Source organism: Taudactylus pleione, unplaced genomic scaffold, assembly GCF_031769625.1.
Source record: "Taudactylus pleione unplaced genomic scaffold, aTauple2 ptg000136l, whole genome shotgun sequence".
Lineage (NCBI taxonomy): Eukaryota > Metazoa > Chordata > Amphibia > Anura > Myobatrachidae > Taudactylus > Taudactylus pleione.
Window position 1 is genome coordinate 2,572,261 of NW_028284538.1, and position 22,419 is coordinate 2,594,679.

A 22,419-nucleotide genomic window follows, 5' to 3' on the forward strand; every position below is an offset into this window, starting at 1 on the left:
GGGACTTAGCCATATCTTTGCAAATATATGCAACTGAGATCTCTGAATTATCTACCACCGTGTAGTTTTTCAAATCTTACTGCGGATATCATTCCGAGTGCAGGGGGATACCCTTTGTTGACCTTTCTATCATAGCCAGAAATTCATGCTACAGTAGCTGTACTGTGGGATAGGACCAGTCGAGCTAGCCTTCACCTCCACGTACATCAATGAGCCTTGGGCGCTCACGACCCTGTTGTCGGTTCACTGGTTGCATTCCTTAGATCACTTTTGGTAGGTGCTGACCACTGCATACCGGGAACACCCCACAAGACCTGCCGTTTTGGAGATTCTCTGACCCAGTCGTCTAGCCATCACAATCCTGCCCTCGTCAGTCGCTCAGATCCTTGCACTTGCCAATTTTTCCCGCTTTCAACACAAACTTGAAGAACTGACTGTTCACTTGAGGTGCTAATTAAGTCACCAGTGCTCAAGCATGGATATCCTTAAAACCTGGATTGTAGTGGTGGAGTTTGGGAACCTCTGCTCTATGGGGATCCCTGCGATATCCCACTACCCTACAACTACGGTCAGTGTGTAATGCAGTGGTAAGAAGCATAATGTGAGGCCCAGCACCTCACACCCTATAACAGGGTGTTTCAGAATGGAGGACCTCCCCTCCTTGTTGTACGCAAGGGACATGGATGTGTGAGAAGGGTCTTAGTTGTCATGCAGACATGTAAAAAGATGGATACAGAAGTCACACATTAGGTGTAAAGCATGTTTATTTCAACAATCTTTCCAATATCTGTAGCAGTGCAGGCTGACATTTATGTCATGGTCCTTCAATACGGATTTCTGTTTTCTTCCAACGCATTCTGCGGTCTAACCTCATTAACAGCAAAGGGCTTTACATCAGCGCAACTCCATTCTACATGGTTTTACGGGCTAGAGATGTAGTCATGTGAGCCAAAAGTGTTTCTAATCAGTTTATTGTCTTCTTTTTTTTAAAAAAACAAGTAAATACAAGTAAGGTCTATAAGTCAGAGAGAACAGGACAGTTGCAATAATATTACATAACCGGTGTTCTAGGACTCATTTACATTCCGCGCTGACAGGCAATGTGAACATAGCCAGACACAAGCAGAGAGAGCAAGGGGGTATGAGCGGAGGGATAGAATGGATAGGGTAGAACAACGTATCCAGAACACAGGACTATAGGGAAGTGGGAGGAACATGAGTGAGACAGAAGGAGGGATGACAGATCAGAGAAGGAATTACTGCCAGTTTGACCTATTTGTCAAAGACAAAACCAATTGACGGCAGATAGGTGACAGTGAGTTAGTAATACTGGCAGGGCCCAGGCAGATGGTAGCTAAGTACCCTGCTGGCAGTGAGTGTGAATAATACAGGGACTCCGTTGGCTGTATTATGGTAAGCTTGGTCCTTCTCGCTCAGATGGGACATTGGACATAAAATATAAAAATAGATCAAAAGTTCAGGCCACCGAAAGGATACAGTATTCTTGGTTCCATAATCACATCCCAGGACAAGAAGTGCTCTTTGCCAATATAAATGAATGTGTTCCCCTTATCCTTCCAAAGAAATTACTGGAATTGTAGAGTAAGGACTGTGTTTTCAATTAAAGGGACTAGGACCCAGAAGTATCCTGTAACTCAGGCAGTCCAAGTGTGTATGGGATGAGTCACTGTCAGAGCTCATCACTGGGTCTATTTTGGGGGATCTCTGTCTCAGGCACTTCCAGGTTTCCTGGGATCGGTCTGCCAGAGCTCTTATCATTTGTGTCTTTTGTTACCTTCTTCACTTTCTTTTTTTCTCCTTTCTTGGATGTTTTCTTCTTCCCAGATGACGGTGCATTGTCCCCTTTCTTACTACTCCAATTCTCTGCTAGGCAGCCTGCATACAGATAATATTACAGCCAATCAGAATAAGGACACAAGGACCAAAGCTACTCCATCACAGCAAAAAACAGGAAGAGGATCTCGCCCTATGGTCTCCATCCCTTAGTCCCATTTGTGTCCTCATGTGCCCCAAAGTAAATCTATCCCTCTTGCCACCTAAGGTTGGTGACACAGGGTAGAATTTGTCCCGGACACAGTACTCATATGTGGTAAATTGTTCCCCTACTCAGAGAACACAAAATGCTCCTCCTCTGTCAGACAAAAAGGATCTCAGTTCTGTCTTCTGAAAAATGGAGGCAATCGGCACTCTATAGCATTCTGGACGCAAGAAAGGCGGATAGTCTGGAACAAAGGGGCAATACAATATGGTGGACAATTTCTGGCTTGTATTGTATGCTAATCACTGATTCTATAATATATTCTGGACGGGTTGGGTACGGGGTGAAATCTCGATGCTGGCAGCTGAAGGTCAGTATCCTAACCCGCCCCCTCTCCCTACCCTTAATCCTCCATACTCTGTGCCTAAACCTAACCCTGCCCCCTAGTGCCTAAACCTAACCTCCCCCCACACCCTAGCCCCCACCCCCCTTAGTGCTTAATCCTATCTCCTAACCCTTCCCCCAAACACAAAAATTTACCATCGGGATGACGGCACCAGCATCCTGACAGGTGTCTGAATGTCGGTATCCCTGCGGTTGGTATTATGACCGCATCCCATCCCAGACAATTGGAGGGCTGTATAATGTACTAGACAAATGAGGTTCTAGTATATCATTATTACATATACTAGTCATTATACTACTTAGAGTATTGTTCTCATTTGTGTACCCATGCAGTGACCCCTTTACAAACTGCAGTAAAATTGGGTGTACATTATATGGAGGGGGATATTCACTCTGGGAACCACTTTGGAAACTGCCCAGTATAATAGACCTATTTTGCAACTACAACCGCCTGCTGTTATTTAGATAACAAGGTGTACTAGGAACAATCTTGGATTAGTAATATTACAACATGGTAACCAATTTATAGCATTCAATGACCCAGTCCCCTGGGAGAACAGACAGCCTGGATCAGAGCTGCTGTTTGTGGGGGTGCACTGAAGACAATAGTGCAAGATGAGAACCAAAAGGGTGGAATATCCTGCCCATGAGAGCTTACAGTCATGGGGTAGTGATGAACGGTCAGGCTCTTTAAGACAATGCCCTCCAACTCCTGCATACAAAATATTAGGGGCATATTTACTAAAGTGCAGGTTTTTAGAAGTGGAGATGTTGCCCATAGCAACCAGTCAGATTATACTCATCATTTATCTAGCACCTTCTAGAAGATGGCAAAGAGAGAGATTATGTTAGCACATTTATAGCTTATTGAATATTGTCAGGAGAAATATTACGGAAAGAGAAATACTGAGATCAGTCCCCCAGCTTATTGAATACTCACAAAGCGTAACAAATATTAGTTTAATCAGAGGTATTGAGACAATATACGGACTACTAATGAGTCAACAGTGATGATGATTATAAATCGCTCAAAAATCTGAGTGAAGATTAGCGCCAGGATTTGTTGGGAGCACACATATAGATGGTCAGTGACAACAGAGATATCAGATCGACACATACACCTTGCTGAATGTTAAACACTGGGATTAAAGTAGCCACTACTGTATTAGGATGGCAGGACAGTCCAATAATATATCCATTTTTATCAGGATGTATTTGGATGCTAAAATGTAACACACAATAATTAAAGTGCTACAACTTTATTTTGTAAATAACACATAATCAAAATCTATTTTCTGTCATAGAGACAACTGAATGAAGGACTTAATCTTGACATAACATCAGGTCATCTTATACACACACATTCTGCAGCACATATCCTAACCCACTGCTCCATGCTCCTTCCTCACTATCTACCCCTCTGTGTCGCTGCTGTCTGTCTGCCCTTCCCCTTTAGAATGTAAGCTCTCATGAGCAGGGCCCTCATCCCTCACGTGCTTCTCCTCCCCCTACTTATAGTATAATTTACTCCTAATTCCCCACAATGACACCTAACACCTGGTTGCTCATGTCCTGCTGCTTGTGTTATGCAGCTATGTTTATAAACCATGTCCTTGTCCTACATTGTTTTGTATTACTAATAACTGTTTTTCTTGTGTGCTCATTTATGTACTGTGTGAGGCGCTGCGGAACCTTTATGGCGCCATATAAATAAAGGATAATAATAGTAATAATAATAGTATAGAGAATGGGACCACTTACTTTGGTCTTGCCCCTTCAGGACGTGGTTCACACACAGGAACTCAGTAAGGTCTTCTTGCTGGTGGTTTCGATACCAATCTTCGATGACATCTTCATACATCTCCATCAGGACATCACACTGTGCCAAGCGGTGCAGAGCAAGCATTAGGAGCAACAAGAAACATGCTTTTCTCTCCCATCACATAACAGTAATCAATGTATTTTACAATGTACAATTATTCTATGCTTACCCATAATGCCATACTGTAATAGATCTGATAATCTTATCCTATTACAGAATCTGCTTTTCTCTGAATTACCTGCTTCTTCATATCAGCAACCTCAGCGGATGTTTCATTCCAGAGCTCGTAGGGGATATCCATTACAACTTTCACCCCTTTGTGGACGAGGTGATGCAGAGTCTGGAACGTTTCGGACATCCCCTGAGTGACACAAAGCCATGGAATAAACATATAACACACCTTCAACTAATGTAAAAACAATTAGGCAACATGCAAGGCCAACACTGAACACAGTGAAAAGCCAGAACACAGGAATTCCTGCAAACAGGGTAAGCAGAGACCCTGGCAGGAGAGAGAGAGGTAATAAGGAAGCTGGGAGGGAGACATTCATATAAGCAGAGAGTAGGGAGGACATATTGGGCCTGTACGGAGGAGGAACTGACCTACTGAATCAGGAGTGAGTCAATTCATTAAAGTCACAGTCATTTATGAAGTTTGATTAAATTTCTATGTAAAAAAAGTGGGATTAAAGCTGGGTACACGTTAGCCGTTATGTAGACAATGGGCTTTTCACTGACTCCAGGTGCCGTTTTAAATATGTTCCTACAACCCGCCGGAAAGCAGTGGCTTACAGAAGCCGCTGCTTCGTAAATTCTGCCCAATGTGTCTTCCGATCCCGCAGATTGGGCCAACACATCATAATGTGTACACACTACTAACAACTAAATGTGCTCCCGTTTGGTCGTCAGGCGCATCTTCAGGTCGGCCCTTCATGCAGCTCAATCTGACAACCCGGCTAATGACACCACTCAATGGTACAGACATAATGGGCGGTTGGGCATCGGATCGTGTAATGGGCACCGGCCACCCGATAGATCGGCATGTCTGTGTTGCGGTCATCCGTCACATTGCTGGGTACACATATTGTTAAGTGTGTACCCAGCCTAAGTTTATAGCTGATTCAAGACTTTAATGTATTTATCAAGCTTTAAAACTCCATATGCCCGTCTTGCACATTGTGTATGTAATACATACATATATATATATATATATATATATATATATGTCACTGCATGTATGGGAAGTATATATTTGTACTTCTTTTTTTTTTTTTTTTTAAACCAATAATTTTTATTTGTTTTACAAAGGAAAAATAACTTACCCACAGACCGAGTAGAATGAGCAGTAACAGAGGGCGGCACTGGAAGGCCCTCATTAGTGTAAGCCACAGAGATCGCCATGTGCAGCCACTAAGCCAAAGTTTGTTTATTGGCTGGCCATCCCTTCTTGTGGAAACCATAAAGCACAAACAAGGAGTCTGACTTCCTAAGGGACCTGGTACAGTCCACATAAATCCTGAGGACCCGCACCGTATCCAATGAGGCCTCACCTGCCGAGAGGTCTGGGGAATTAAACGCCGGCACAATCATTTCCTCATTAATGTGGAAACTAGAGACCACCTTAGGAAGGAACCCAGGGTGAGTCCGAAGCACCGCCCTGTCCTGGTGAAAAGCCAGAAATGGGGAACTGCAAGAGAGAGCTCTCAAATCTGAAACTCTTCTGGCAGAAGCAATAGCCAGAAGAAAAACTGTCTTAGTAGTAACCCAATTGAGATCCACTGAGTCCAGGGGTTCAAATGGAGGGCCCGAAGTACAACAGCCACATCCCAAGGCACCACAGGAGGGACAAAGGGAGGCTGGATCCGAAGGACCCCCTGCAGGAAAGTGTGGATATCAGGAAAAGGAGAAATCCTTTGCTGGAACCACACTGAAAGGGTAGAGACATGCACCTTCAGCGAAGCAAGGCGGAGACAAAAGGTCCAAACCCGCCTGCAGGAAAGCCAAAACACTGGTTATCCACACCATGCGGTAAATCCTGGCAAAGGCAGGTTTTCGTGCTCTGAGCATGTTGTTAACCACAGAGCCGGAAAAACCCTTGGACCTTAGGAGACGCGTCTCAAGAGCCATGCCGTCAAAGACAGACGACCCAGGTCTGGGTAAAGGCAGGGACCTTGACACGACAGGTCCTGACATTGAGGCAACAGCAAGTCGATGGAGAGACTCTGAAGATCTGAGTACCAGTGACATCTGGGCCACGCTGGAGCCACCAGGAGGACAGTGCCTCCTTCTTGTTTGAACTTCCGATGTACTCGAGGAAGAAGGAAGATTGGAGGGAACAGGTACACAAACTGGAAGGTCCACTTGACTGACAGAGAGTCTATCAAGAGAGCCTTGGCGTCTCTTGTCCTGGACCCATACAGTGGCAGCTTGTGATTTTGTCGAGCGGCCATAAGGTCCACGTCCGGAAGGCCCCACTTGTCCACTAGGAGCTGAAACACTTCTTGGTGAAGAGACCATTCCCCAGGATGTACGTTGTGATGGCCGAGGAAGTCTGCTTCCCAACTGAGAACTCCTGGGATGAACACTGCCGATATGACAGTTAGATGGCCTTCTGCCCATGTCAGAATGCGCGACACCTCTGTCATTGCCGTCTGACTTAGAGTCCCTCCTGGTTTATGTAAGCCACTGTCGTGGCGTTGTCTGATTGAACTTGCACGGGCTTTCCGCGAAGTAGTAGCCTGGCTTGTTGCAATATGTTTACTGGTAGAGCAGACTACTCTGCTGTCCATCGTCCCTGAAAAGAGTGTAGACCTGTCACCGCGCCCCAACCCCGGAGACTGGCGTCCGTCGTCAGAAGGACCCATTCCAGAGTCCAAAAAGGGCGCCCCCAGGTGAGGTGGGCCATCTATAGCCACCAAATCAGAGATAGACGCACCTCCAGAGAGAGCACCATCGTTTGTGTCCTCATCCGATGGGGTAATCTGTCCCGCCTGGAGAGGATTAATGTCTGCAGAGGCCGGGAATGAAACTGGGCATATTCCACCATGTCGAACGTCGACAGAATGGATCCCAGTAACTGCATGGCTGAGTGTATGGACACTCGGAGACTGTGGAGCCATCTGCGCACTCGCGTCTGTAGAGTGGAGATCTTTTCTGCTGTCAGAAAGATCCTCTATTGATGTGAATCCAATAGAGCTCCCAGATGGAGCATCCTTTGAGATGGGATCAGGGAGGATTTCTTCCAATTGATCAACCACCCGTGCATCTGTTGTACAGATATTGTCAACTGTAGGTGGTGGTGAAATACCTCTGGAGACCCTGGAAACGGTAAGAGGTCGTCCAGGTATGGTGACAGACGGACCCCCTGTAGCCACAGATTTGGCTTTTGAACCAGAAAAAGGCTGGAATAATAACCGGTTCCCCTCTGGGATAACGGGACCGGTACAATGACCCCTGCCTGAAGCATGGATTGTACTGCCTCTTGAATAGCCAAGGCCTTGTCCTCGTTTGACAGGAGGCCTGTACAGGAGAAATGATGTGGAGGCCTTCTGCGTACCCCTGAGAGACCATTTCTCTCACCCAGGTGTGAATTGAAGAAGTCAGCCCCCCACCCTGGGATCCCCCAGGGGGAGGCCTGCCCCGTCAGGCTGAGAGCTTGTCATCAGGCTTGACAGCCGGACGTCTTACTCCAAGCTTGTTCTTAGGCTTGGTAGTCTTCTTTGCGGTTGACGGCCTAGGAAAGGACTGAGTTCTGACCTTACCTGGGGCCAGATAGGTCCGAAAGGACAGACCGAGACCCTTAGGCAGGAGCAGAAGGCAGACGTAGCCGCTGCCAGTGTATTCACAATTTTATCAAAATCCGGGCCAAACAAGATTTTACCGCTATAAGGTAAACACTCCAATCCCTTCTTGGAGTCGGCATCTGCCCTCCAAGAGCGAAGCCACAGGGAGCGGCGAGCCACAATGGCCGCAGTGGAAATCCTGGCATTCAATAAGCTGACATCCATGGCAGCCTCGTTAAAATAGGTAGCTGAATCTCGGAGGTTGCCCACAAGATTCAACTGCTCCCTGGTAGCGTCCGGAGACAAGGACTTTTCCAGAGTGTTTGCCCAACATTCTATAGCTCGAGCCACCCAGGAGATAGCCATGACTGGTCTGCACGCGGCACCTGAAAGGGAATAAATGGACTTCAGGTAAACCTCCACCTTCCTATCTGTGGTATCCTTCAGGGACAACGTGGAAGGCATAGGGAGAGTCGTGCTTTTAACCAAGCGCGTTACATGGGAATCCACTGCCGGTGAAGTTTCCCATTTAGAAAAATATTCCTCAGCAAAGGGATAAGCATAGGCCGGTTGATTCTGCGGCTGGTAACGCTTTCCAGGTGTTTTCCATGCCACCTCCAGGTGATCCACCAGCTGGTCGGACAAAGTAAATATAGCAGCTGTCGCCTTTATGTCTTTGAAAAAGGCATGCTTGGATTTAGGTGCTGGAGGTTCATCCTTCTCTATGCGTGGACAGCTTGTAACAGACCCGGAATATACATTTTTGACTTGGACCTCACGTATAGAGGACTTGGAGTCATCCGGGAGCATCCCATCATCAGATGACATATAAACGTCATCATACAGAGGTTGAGACGACTGCAAAACTCTTTTAGCCGGTCTAGTTTGGGGTGCCATCCACCTGTCGCACCTCCGCCACACCCTGTAATGCATTAGGAATCGTATTAACCCACGGAGGGGAAAACACCTGCATGGGTGTAGCCAGCTGAAGCAGGCTCTGAGAGGGCATAAGATGCTGTTGTGTGAACCCTAGCGGGGAAAACACAGGAGGAACAGCTAAACGTCCCGCAATGGCCGTAAGTGCTTGTGCAAAGCACGCCCAAGGGGGCTCCTGCGGAGTGGCTGAGACAGTAGAGGGACCTGGAGGAGCATAGCATCTCAAACATAATCCCTCCAGTACCATGTCTCCCACCCCTAATTCCGCTGTACACTTTTTACATAACAGCTGGACAGGAGCCAATTTGGCATATCACTCTCACTACCAGACATGGTGGAAAGGATACCAATTTACTGAATGTGACCCACCCCACAGAAAAAAACAGACCATGAGGCTACACCCTGACAACACTTGTTATTAGGACTTAGAGAAAAAAAAGACACAGGGAAAGTAAAATGGCTGACAGAAGAAAGTGAAACTCAGACAGACAGCTGTAGCATGCAGTCACATATAATGCAGAAATAAATAACACCTGCACAAACGGCACTACTAATCAACTACACAGACTTAATGTCTGGTAGGATATAGTGCTACATACACTGACTACACACTGGGGGGAGGTATGTAGGGGGACCCAGGCTCTGCGCTCCTCAGAGATCTGTGAAATTGCCAGGAAGAAAATGGCCGCCAGATATCCAGGAAGAGGGGTTCCTGTGGGAGGAGAGCTGCTGCAGCTGAGCCAGACCGCAGTGGAAGGAGCGCTGTTGCAGAGGGGAGGAGCCGGCTGTGAACAGGGAAGGCAGCCTCCCCTGCCGGTGATTAACCCCTGAGGCGCTGGAAGCACAGTGGTTCCCAAGCAGTGCACCCCCCATGTCCCCAGGCAGTTGTACAGTGGAAGCGCAGGTGTATATGGCCTGGCTCCACCACCGTCTTCCCCCCCGGTCCATCCCCAGAGACCCAGGGGAGAAAGGACTGCACGAGCGGTGCTCCACGCTTACCTTGAAGTCCCCGTAAATCCGGCTGCAGTCCTGGGAGCACCCGGGGTCTGGCTAGCACAGACCCCGGCTCTCGCCGCGATCCCTAGATCAGTCCGACGTCTCAACGACAGCGGGGTGACGAAGCGACAGCGCGGGCGTCCCCTAGACTGTCGGCTTACAGATGAGAAGTCTTCTTAAATAAATAAAAAAAATTTAATCTTCAGGTGTTGTTTGAACAGCCCCACTGTATTCAGTGACCCGACCGTCCGGGCACCCAACGAAACCGAGGTGCCTCTGGCCCGGGGGCGTGGTATAGAAAGTCATCCAAGTGCATCCTGGGAAGAAAAATTTACTGTGTAAGGTGCCCGGATGACTCTGCATCACCTATACCCCAAGGTCACCCTGTGGACCCTTATGGACCCTGAAGTAGAAAGGAACTAATAACCAGGCTTTCCTACAATAGATGCCAAAATTTCAGATTACACTTAGGACACTTTAAATCAGTTCTACCACCAATTTTGAACAATCAGTCTGGCGTTAAATATACCCTGTGAATCAGAAGCAATTTGATTTGCTGATATGGAATTGCTGTAGTAGACACACGTGGACTACCCAACGCTTCTATCCATATATCATAAGACCGTATTCCCAGGTCTACTTCCCACTTTTGCTTAATAGGCGGTAGTTCCGCGCTATGATGTGCACGCAACATGGCTGAATATAATACAGATATCAAGTGCCTAGGACCAACACACTGCAGTCATTGTTTAACAGGGGAATCTTGGAGCTCCGGAGGGGCATCCACAAACGGTGCATTTATGGCATGACGGAGCTGCAGGTATCTATAAAAATAATGCTTGGGAATACCAAACTCTTGCTGCAATTGTTGGAATGACTTAAATACCCCGGAAGTGTACAACTGTCCTAGAGATACCACCCCCCCATTTTCCCCAGACTTTGTTAACCTGAAGCTCACAGGTATGGGATAAAGGGGCTTAAGCTCTGTTGCATATCTAGGTGTTATGGTCGCTAATGTAGCAATGTATATTAGCCATGTCCTTGTCCTATAGTGTATTGTACTGTAAGTCGCTTGTCAAATTATTTGTTTATGTACTTTGTAAGGCGCTGCGGAACACTTGTGGAGCCATATAAATAAAGAACAAGGATAATAATAAAAGGGGTATCGAGATCCAATCCCTGTCCCTGAAAAATATGTGACGCCAGCCTCCAAATTAGGACAGCTTGCCTAACTATTGAAGCCCCTACCCCCCTCAAACTGCCACTTAGTAGCTTTTGAAGTGGGGTGTGGGGACACCTGCATCACCAGAAAGGTAAGTAAAGCATCTGCACCCGAATCCAGCAACCATGATCACAATGTGCCAATTGCAGTGCGTAATGATAAAACCTAAAATTAGGTAACGCAAGTCCCCCGGAATCACGTGACCTCGTAAATGTATCCAACTGAATACAAGCTCTACGGTCAACCCAAATTAAGGATGATAAACCATTTATTTGCCTAAATATTCTTTGTGGAATATAAATTGGGGAAGGCTGAACCACATATGGCAGTCTGGGTTGTAGAACCCGTTTAATTAGATAAAGTAATCGTTAATGGTAGTTTACCCCATATTGCTACCCGGGACCTTAAACATTCTTTGGTTTAATATTTAATGACACATAACTGTGAGGATCAATAGTAATCCACATGCCTAAATATTTCAACGAGTCCACCCATCTCAGCGGCAGAGAATTAAGTGGAGTACGAGGGCATGCACCTCTAAGAGAGAGTATACAGGATATATCCCAATTACTCAACAAGCCCGTGTATTTGCCAAAGGAGTTAATGATTTCAAGGGCACTGGGCATATAAGTGTCATACTGTATTTAGAAACAAAAAGCAAAATGTCGTCAGCATGAAGTGCTATTTTATCTGTTCTAGGTCCTAGTTGCAATCCCTGAACTGCAGGATTAGCTCTCTAATCAAACACGCTAAAGGTTCTATAGCCATGGCAAAGAGAATAGGTGATAGAGGGCAACCCTGACGTGTACCCCGTTTGTACTTCTTTCTCATGCTTTCACATTCCCATACTATGAGGTTAGACATAGAGCAGATTAGAGCTCTTTGAGAAGAGAAAATTGGGAGGTATGTATGGTGCACAGGGAGAAAACTTCAGCGAAGAAAAATGTCAGGACTACAGATTGGGTCAACATAGTACTGGACAGGAAAAAGTCAAGCGAGCAGAGTGTTGGAGGGAAGAACAGGACCCTAGCTGTGTGGAGTTTGTATGTACTCCTCCTATTTACGTGGGTTTCCAGTGATAAAGTTGAGACAGGAATACACCAACATTAATTCTAAAGTGGACAATTACAAAATATTATTGTGAAGAGCTATTGCTTCGAGCCCCTAGGTACAGATGTGTCCTCATTGGTCTTTGCTCTAGTAGCACCAAACAGCCCCTCTGAGCATGCCTGGTCTCGTTAGACTCTGCTAGTACCAGGTGTCTTTTTTGAATTTTTTTGGCTGAAACTACATCTAAGTCACGATGCAATGCGGCTAGGACTCACCAGAAGACTCTGTTAATTAATTTCTAAGCTAAAGCCGCGTATCCACTGCACAAATGTGAAACGAGTGCACGATTACGACATTGTAATCGTGCAGTCGTTTCACAGTCACTGATGTGCCTACACTGAACGATCAGTCGTTCAGTGTAGGCACATCAATCATTTCCGAACATGGTCAACCTGATGACGACGTCAGGTTGACCGGGCGATGATAGATGTCAAAAACGACCAGCGGACTGTTAAAATCGGGTAGTAGATACGCGGCATTAGTTTTAACAAATTAAAGTGGTCTTCAGAGACAATGGCAAGTTCACTTTTCATTTCTGCATGTATATGTACAGTCCTTTATATATGGACAATACCTTAGCAAAGCGATTACTGCCAGTCCGTTCTTTATGAAGGTTGTAATCCAACAGTCTCTGACAGAGGCCTTCTGTGACTTCAATCAGGCGGATATCCCTGGGGACAATAAAAGGATGCCGACGAATCTTGTTAGTAAGGTGCAGATAAACCTAAAACACAAGCTGCATTTCATAATAACTTACAGAGGTAAAACTATGATCTTGGGGGAAGATTTGTGACAATGCAGAGCAGACTGCATGTCTGAGAAGAAACTATTTGCATAAAGGGCTAATTAATCTGAAATTCGTAATACTCAGGTCTACAGTCGTAATACAATGAAAATACTTATTTCAAGTACAATATATGCACAGAAACCTTTACATGCACGTTGACATAAACAGCGTGCACGCATGTTGGTAAAATATAATTGTGAATGCTATTAACAGTGCTTTTAAATAGCGCAACATATTTTCAGTTTAGCAGCTCTTTAAAACTATGTACTAAGCCTTGGAGAGATGTGAAGTGGGTGAAGATAAAGTTCCAACCAATCATCTCCTGCCATTTTTCAAACACGGCCTGTACAGTGACAGTTAGGAGCTGATTGGTGTTACTTTATCTCTCTCTAAGGGCCAGATGTACTAAGCTCTGAAAAGTGATAAACTGGAGAGTGATAAACCACCAGCCAATCAGCTCCCAACTGTCATTTTTTAAACACAGCCTGTAACATGACAGTTGGGAGGTGATTGGCTGGTGGTTTATCACTCTCCAGTTTATCACTTTTCAGAGCTTAGTGCATCTCCCCCTAACACAGTAACTAATGTATTTTGTTTTATTTGAATATTATAACACTGGTTTGTTACCCAAATGAATGACATAGCCAGACAGTGAACACCACTCACTAAATACACATCACTTCCATGGGCTCTGGGAGTTACTGTGCTGTAAATCTGGCTCATATCACAAGATTAAGATGTAGTGAGTGCTATACAGGCTTCCCAAGAGAAGGGAGGGAACAGTAACAAAACGAGGGTGTTGCAGGATTATCATTACATGACAGAGAATAAGGTACTCTAGACTAGGTGTTATAGGGTAGCGTTGGCAGGCTTGTGCTACAAGACCAAGGAGAAGCGAGTATTAAAGCGCACACACACTTAACAATTCGCTGCACGAGCTTTATCGTTAAGTGTTTGCCGGGCTCAATGTCGATGATCGTTAACGATATCGTTCAGTGATGTCATCGGCAGCATCCCTGAACATGCACAACCTGACGATATTGTCACGTTGGCCTGCAGGTTCAGGCGATGAAAGATATCATTAACGATATTTTGCATACACACTGGACGATATTGTGAACGATTATCGTTATTGTGAACAATTATCATTCACAATATAAGCCAGTGTGTACGTGGCTTTAGACAGGTAAATTATACAGAGACTGCAGTTACACAACAAGTGTAATACTGTATGTGCACCAAACTAGTGCCATGACAAGAGCACAGAATACTTTACATTTAGCAGGAATAAATTCAGATGCGGGTAACTCACGAATTTGTATACTTCAGCTTTTGTTTTTTCTTGTTATCATCCAGAAACCCATAGCGGGTATCTATCACTTCATGTGTCCGAGAGGTCTCGTCAAAGGAAGATTTCAGCTCCACAGCAACGTACTTACAGACTGCAAAGGAGAAAATCCAGCAATTTATTATTACGCTATGAGTAGTACTCAGCTCTGTACATTAAGGGGATCAAATAGATAACATACAATGACATGAAGCAGGAGGTAAAGATGGCCCTGATCAATGCAATGCAGCAGACACGTTTGGAGCCAATCAGAGGCTCCTGCAGGCAGATCGTCGTCACAAGGTTTGCCAATAGCCAATCACAACCAATCACAATGCAAGCCTATGGAATGTTGCACATAAAAGAGCCTGCAGCAGCCTCTATCTATATTCCCCATAGATCTGTAAATAACTGGACACAGTGGGTCCGATTTAGAGAATGATACTAATTCAGTAGCAGTTGCAATCTTTTGTTGCAGGTCCAGAATATCTGCATGTATCATTGATCTCTAACAAACCCTCTTATTCAGCTCTTTCCTTTCTCTTAGATCATACCCAATGTGGTTTTTGTCCCTCATCTTATGCTCCACACAACTCTCCTTCATCCCCTGAATTGCTCTATAAGACACAAGGGGCAGGATGGTGGTGCACATCCCAGTCTGGCTGCACCAGTCAGAGAACTGGTATTGTACTGTAGGTGAGACTGGGATTACAATATTTAACTGCACTCTGCGTTAAAACATTAAGGGTCTGCACCACATTTACGGTTAATGTTATTAAATTATCTAAAATAATTTTTCAGTGAATAACCATATTTTTTCTGACTCAATTGGACTACATATACATCTACTCGGATAATGTGTGGATTTATTGCTTTATAATATGCTGGAAGCCTACGTAGCATATGTGTGGCATTTGTCATTATGTAAAAGGCAAAACTCATATGATGCTGGTATAATACAATGGGAGTAATAGGGTCTGATTCAGAGCAGCACGCAATGCCAATGTTCACGCCGTTGAGTTATTGTCTTGCTCGAAAAATTTCTAATCACAGTGTACGTACAAAGGTGCTGTTCATGGGAGTTCCTGGGCGATGATTGGGAGGTGGATAGAAATGCATGCAAAAATGGGAGTGTCTCAAGCCTGTCAGTGAAAGCTGTTGTGAACCCAGACACTCGACTGAACAAAGAAACAACAACTGCCATAGGGCTGATGCAAGTTTCGATGGCGCAACCGATGGTGGCTTCTAAGGTTGCACCAATCAGTATTATAGCGTGCACGGATGCTAGATGTGGGCATCTCAGTCCTTGCACATTAGGCAGTGCGGATGTACACAAAGAAAGGAGTTTGTAAACATTGTGACATTCATATATGAATAATGTGGTTTTTACTTTGACAAAACGAACCAAAAATTAATGCAGTGGTAGCAAACTTAATGTAAACATTGAACCTGAAGACTGGAAACTAGCATTTTTGATGTCAGGTTCAATTGTAATGTTTCAATTGAAGATCAGAACCCCAGATCACACTGCATGCCACTCTGTGCCCCCCCCATCACAATGCATGCCGCTGTGCCCCACATGACACTGCATGCCACGCTGTGCCCCCCATCACAATGCATGCCATGCTATGCCCCCACATGACACTGCATGCCATGCTGGGCACCCACATGCCACACTGTGCCCCCGATAAAACTGCATGTCACGCTGTGCCCCATCACACTGCTTGCCACGCTGTGCCCCCGCTCACAATGCATGCCACGCTATGCCCCCACATGACACGCTGTACCCCCACATGACACTGCATGCCACGCTGTGCCCCCACAAGACACATGTGACGCTGTGCCCCCACAAGACACTGCATGCCACGCTGTGCCCCCACAAGACACTGCATGCCACGCTGTGCCCCCACAAGACACTGCATGCCACGCTGTGCCCCCACATGCCACACTGTGCCCCCAATAAAACTGCATGTCACGCTGTGCCTCCAATCACACGGTATGCCACGCTGTGCCCCCGCTCACAATGCATGCCACGCTATGCCCCCACATGACACGCTGTACCCCCACATGACACTGCATGCCACGCTGTGCCCCCACAAGACACTACATGCTACGCTGTGCCTCCACAAGACACTGCATGCCACGCTGTGCCCCCACAAGACACTACATGCTACGCTGTGCCTCCACAAGACACTGCATGCCACGCTGTGCCCCCAAAAGACACTGCATGCCACGCTGTGCCCCCAAAAGACACTGCATGCCACGCTGTGCCCCCACAAGACACTGCATGCCACGCTGTGCCCCCACAAGACACTGCATGCCACGCTGTGCCCCCACAAGACACTGCATGCCACGCTGTGCCCCCACAAGACACTGCATGCCACGCTGTGCCCCCACAAGACACTGCATGCCACGCTGTGCCCCCACAAGACACTGCATGCCACGCTGTGCCCCCACAAGACACTGCATGCCACGCTGTGCCCCCACAAGACACTGCATGCCACGCTGTGCCCCCACAAGACACTGCATGCCACACTGTGCCCCCAATAAAACTGCATGTCACGCTGTGCCTCCAATCACACTGTATGCCATGCTGTGCCCCCCATAACAATGCATGCCATGCTGTGCCCCCACATGACACACTATGCCCCCACATGACACTGCATGTCACACTGTGCCCCCGCATGACACTGCATGCCAGGCTGTGCCCCCGCATGACACTGCATGCCACGCTGTGCCCCCGCATGACACTGCATGCCACGCTGTGCCCCCGCATGACACTGCATGCCATGCTGTGCTCCCATATGACACTGCATGCCACGCTGTGCCCCCCTGATCATACTGCATGTTATGCTGTGCCCCCCTGATCACACTGCATGTTACGCTGTGCCCCCACATGAAACTGCATGTTACGCTGTACCCCCCCCCGATCACACTGCATGTTACGCTGTGCCTCCATGCTCTGCCCCCAGTTCACACTGCTTATCATGCTGTGCCCCCAGTTCATTCTTCCTGCCACACTCTGCCCCCAGATCACACTGCATGCCACGCTCTTCCCCCAGATCACTTCCCCCAGATTAGGCTTGCCATAACAACCCTTTAATCCAGGAACATACAGTATGAATTACACAGGTTCTGTGGCTGGCTAAATTCAAGTCTGGATTTCACTGGCTTTTAATCAGCCATAAAACCTGTGTAATTTATAGGTATCCTGAATTAAAGGGATATTATTGCAAGCCTACACTGCATGCCACATTGTGCCACCAGATGAAAAATAGGATGAATTACTATTATGTACTGAACAGCGGAACATTCTTTGGTGCACGTGGTTATCCTGACACTCTCTGAGGAAGAAGAGAACTTTGCTCATGCCATGTGCTAATAATTATCTGTCAATCATAAATTTAGAAAAAAAAAAAAAAAAAGTAATTAATTTAGCTAATGCTAGAAATACCTTATCTCCACCTATTCATTGAAGAATATCCATCTCTCATGATAAATGCATGAACAAACACAACATTATGAGATGACACTTAAAGTTTAACGGATACCACAAAGTCAGATTGTTTTTATATTGGGGGGGGGGACATGCAAAACAGGGCATAACAATAACGAGGAAAGGTGCTCAATGCCGATTAACCAACTGGTAGAGCAGGGTAGGGCTTAGAAAAGAACAGTGTAGAGAGCCAGCTAGAATTTAAATTAACAGATTGACAATATTTCAGAGTGATCCACAGCTGATCTGCAAACATACAACGCACACTGCCAAGACACAGCAAAATTCCTACACCAAACAGGTGCTTAGGTACTTTGTGCTGCCACAATGTTCTCACAAATGGTGGGACATTAGAAGGGCTTCCAGTCCTTTCCTGCCCCTGCAGTCTTGTGGTGCTAGTAGAGAGTGATGTACTGATACTGGCAATTTGAACTTAGAAGGACACCATAGCTACCTGTCTCCTCCTCCTCCTCTTAGAACTGTACCCCATCCTGATTTGATGAGCTATCCACCACGCTGACAGCGATTGGAGTGAGAGACTGACACAGGCAGAACCTTCTCATATCATTAGCAGCAGCACACAGGCTCCAAAATATCATTTAAATTATTTTGTTTGAGTAAAATTAATATATCATTGCTTAGGTGGGTACCTTGGGTCTGTCAGAGAGGAAACCCCCAGTTAAATTAACCTATGTATTGCACAGTCTGCTTGGCAGGAGGCAGTAATCAGATGTAATGTTACATATTGTCAGATAGGAGGTAGATATCCCATCTATTGTTACTGTATGACGATTACATTGTCTATATTCAATGTACAGCCTAACAGAAAATCACACCTTTTATATGGTGTATTCTAGTCTGTCATACAGGAAATCCAATACTCCGTGATCTGGGCTCCTGTTACAGATGAGGTCCACAGCTATAGATCTTGTCATTTACATCCTGCCATAGAGTAGATCTAATGCTAGCTGCACCTGGCTTTTTTACAATCTGTCCTAGAGGAGATACAACCTGTTTTTATAGAATCTTATAGAGATCTTGCACAAAGTGATCCTCTTTCTTGCTACAACCTTTCATAGTTCGGATCTACTGCTAATTTTCCCAGCTATCATTACAGTATATTATAGATAAGAGCTACCACGAGATCACCCCGTCTGTCAAACTCCAATATCTGAGCTGCTAATTGTAACTTCACAGCTTTTTCTACATACGTCACTGAGCGTCCTAATAATCCAGACGTGTGTATGTGCACTGGTCATACCTTCACATTTATTGGGAAGATGGACCCATTCACTTTCCATTGTCCTGGCCAGGTCGATATTGAGCGGAATGAAAACAAGCAGGAACCACATGATCGATCACTGTAAAAGAACACAAAACAGGCTAAGCAGCATTCTTCCGACAGTATGCTCATTCAATAACTAATACAGTAAGTGTGAGTGTATGTTTTATAGGTTACATAAGTGACAAGGAAATATGTAAAAATACCATGTCAAATATAGCCTTATGTCTAGAGAGCAGTGATGTCACATGACTCATAATTGTCAGCGAGGGGAACACACACCTGATTTGAGGATCACCTCGAACAACAAACTTGCTGTTTTATAACGAAACTTGTGTATCATAAGGAATAATGTTCATCCTTACTGTAAAATAAAAAGCATATTATAAGTCACCTTTTGGAATTATTTATTTTTAGCATGCAAGCAGCTCCTAGAGATGACTGCTGATTAAACTTGGATGATATGGATGAAGTACGTCCCCAGAAACTCATTAATCAGTGCTTAGTTATTTTGCTATAAATGGACGTTGTGATGTCACCAGCTACCATATGTGTACTGCAAGCAGACCTCACAGGCAGGGAAAAGCAGGTTGCTCTGAAATGTAAATTACATTACTGGTGGATGGAAACAGGAGGGTTCTAGAATAAAGCCAATTCTACAACTGGCCATACACTGAATGATTATCGTTCAGATCCAGCCGATACATGACAGCTCTGCACAATTATTGACCAGTGTATGAACAACTGAAAACTGCAGAATAACAGTCGGGATCTCTTGATTTGATCATCCAACGTGTTAGATTGTCCCAACCACCTGCTGATTACAGGCAAGGAACTGGACATCGTGCCCATAGATCGTTCATGGTATAGATGCATGGCTATTATCAGTCCGTCACTCAGTCTCTCTACCGTTTGGCCCTGAATATCTTGCAGTCAATGGCTGCCTAAAACAAGTAACATAAGCTCAAATATTAAACAGTTCCTTTGAGAAAAATAAATAAGGCGTGAGAATAATTGACTGGATACAACAAGCTCATGAAATACAAAGCAAATAATCAAATACTTACAGTACCATAATGAGAGAGAGAGAGAGAGAGAGAGAGAGAGAGAGAGAGAGAGAGAGAGAGAGAGAGAGAGAGAACCAAAATATTGTGCGGTGCAATATAATGTATGGTAATCTACACTGGTCCCTGGAGCTTACAATCAAGTGTCTCTGGCACAAACAAGTGCTTACGCACAAAGGGCCACTTAACACACTCTATGTTTTTTGGACTGTCAGAAGGAAGTGATGGAAACTCAATTCCACCATATATGAACTTATTACTTTGGGTGATAATCATGTATGTCCCATACCTCCTGTTTATGCCCTGTTGACTCCCAAATTCCCTTCTGCCCCTTTGCTGTGTGCTGCATAGATCTGTACAGATAAACTCCCCCATCTGTCTATGAATGAACAGAAAGTGCAGATTTGCTTTATACAACATAAGAAGCCCCTCTAGCACCTCTGTATATACATGGGAGGGTATAATGCACTGACTACATACCAATACTTCATATAGCCAAACAGGGACTGTTTATGGCTACTACAATGCAATATAAATGAGTGCAACAGGCTGGAGACATAATAGCATTATAATACACAGATGACACGTCCATCATCTCACCCTGCTGCCTTCTTCCCTGCTTCTCTTTCCTCCGGTAACTTCTGCTTTTGGTATCACGTGGCCCTGCAGCCAATCACAATGACAGCGTGCATGTTCAGTTTCCATTTACTAGAGCTGTAATCAGTTTACAAAACTGACATGTTGACCGTGTCTCCGGGTCTACACCACCAATAGCACGGCGGCCATTTTGTTGTAGTCTAATAAAGAGTGATCATGGAGGGTGCGAGATGAAAAGGAATCTGGCGGTGCTCCTTGTGCAATATGTATAATATATGTGATGTCTGGCGTCTGAATCTTGGATTATATTCTAATATATTTCTTAACTCGGTTTCATACATGTGGACAAATAGACCATAAAAAACACGGGGGTGTCAATATACTTGCAGATTATTTATTCTAATGTTTATAAGAAAGCGAAAGTCTGAATTCAGTTATCTGAGATGGAGGCTGTGCAGCCCCACAGTAACATCTCTCATTTTACCTCACAGCCCCACATGCTAGGGCCGTGGCATATCTATAATGGGTGCTGGGTGTGCGGAGAACACAGGGCCTGATTCAGAGATATACGCTAACCCGATGGTTAGCGCACATCTCCGATGTTTGAAAGAGACTGCACATGCGCAGCAGGTGTACAGCCTTCTGACTGCGAGCCCACTCGCAGTGTGTGCCAGCCGCAGCCTGGCTGCTGCATTTGGGAGGCGGAGCAGGGGCTTTCCCCGGCAACGTTCACAGAAACGGGGGCGTCGCCCCCGTTTTCCGGAAGGGACGAGGCCAGAGTCTGCGTGGGCGCATGCAGACTTCCTGGCCTCGCAAGCTGCCAGGACTCGGCCAGGCCGCAGCCTGGACAAAGGAACATCGGCAACAATCGCGAGTTCGCATGGTGACCCCAAGCTGTGACCTCGGTCGCAGCGCTGGAATCACGCAAATGCAGCAAGGAGGTGTGTGACACCTCCTTCTGCATTTGCATTTTAAATGGACGGAATTGCATAGCCACCTGTGTGCGGCTGAGCAATTCGGGCCATCTCTGAATCAGTCCCACAAGCCCCTGGGTCCACTGTACAATCTGCACCGTGTTCTCAAATACTTAGCTCTCTGGAGTTCCGCATCGGAGGTGGAGTCGCTGCAAAATCACCAGAAAAATTGCACAATGGCCATTTTCCCAGTAATGTGTGCATACGAGGTAGAAATATTGTGCCGTACACCCAAGCACAGCGCCAGAGTCTACTCACTTGCGCCACCGGCTAGACAGGAGGGGGGATGCAAACTGCGCAAGGGCCCCGTCCTTACTTATTACGCCCCTGTAGGGGTGCGCATAAAATTGAGTGATGTTGCTCTCCTGTAATTATGCTTGATTTGCACACCCTCACATCTTGCCTGCACATCGTGGTTAATTAAATTGCCCCTATAGCGTCAGGAGATGAGAAACCTATGAAGAGAATTCAATTACTGGCGATGGGTTTCAGAGCATCTGTTCGATACCTGGCTTCTTAATTTATTTCCGTCTGTTATTGTCATCATTACATACCTTATGGCATTACTATTGTTCAGACATACTGTGTATGTCTACTTTAAACAGTTGTTCAGTGATTGT

The 22,419-nt window shown here is 45.7% G+C and overlaps 1 protein-coding gene across 2 annotated transcripts; it reads right to left on the reverse strand.

Annotated features, from left to right (window-relative positions):
• Window positions 1–955: 955 nt before the first annotated feature.
• CNPY3 (canopy FGF signaling regulator 3) lies at window positions 956–20,938 on the reverse strand. Of its 2 annotated transcripts, none has more exons than XM_088473491.1 (8): window positions 20,829–20,938; window positions 19,447–19,528; window positions 19,144–19,243; window positions 14,372–14,501; window positions 12,847–12,943; window positions 4,465–4,587; window positions 4,166–4,283; window positions 956–1,896 (listed from the first exon to the last, which is right to left on the reverse strand). In XM_088473491.1, exons 3-8 carry the CDS (start codon window positions 19,232–19,234, stop codon window positions 1,691–1,693), a joined length of 765 nt encoding a protein of 254 aa, XP_088329617.1. In that variant the 5' UTR covers window positions 19,235–19,243; window positions 19,447–19,528; window positions 20,829–20,938; the 3' UTR covers window positions 956–1,690. The 2 variants fall into 2 exon arrangements, with proteins under 2 accessions (XP_088329617.1, XP_088329618.1); XM_088473492.1 differs by lacking the exon at window positions 20,829–20,938 and adding an exon at window positions 20,709–20,774.
• Between the last annotated feature and the right edge of the window lie 1,481 nt (window positions 20,939–22,419).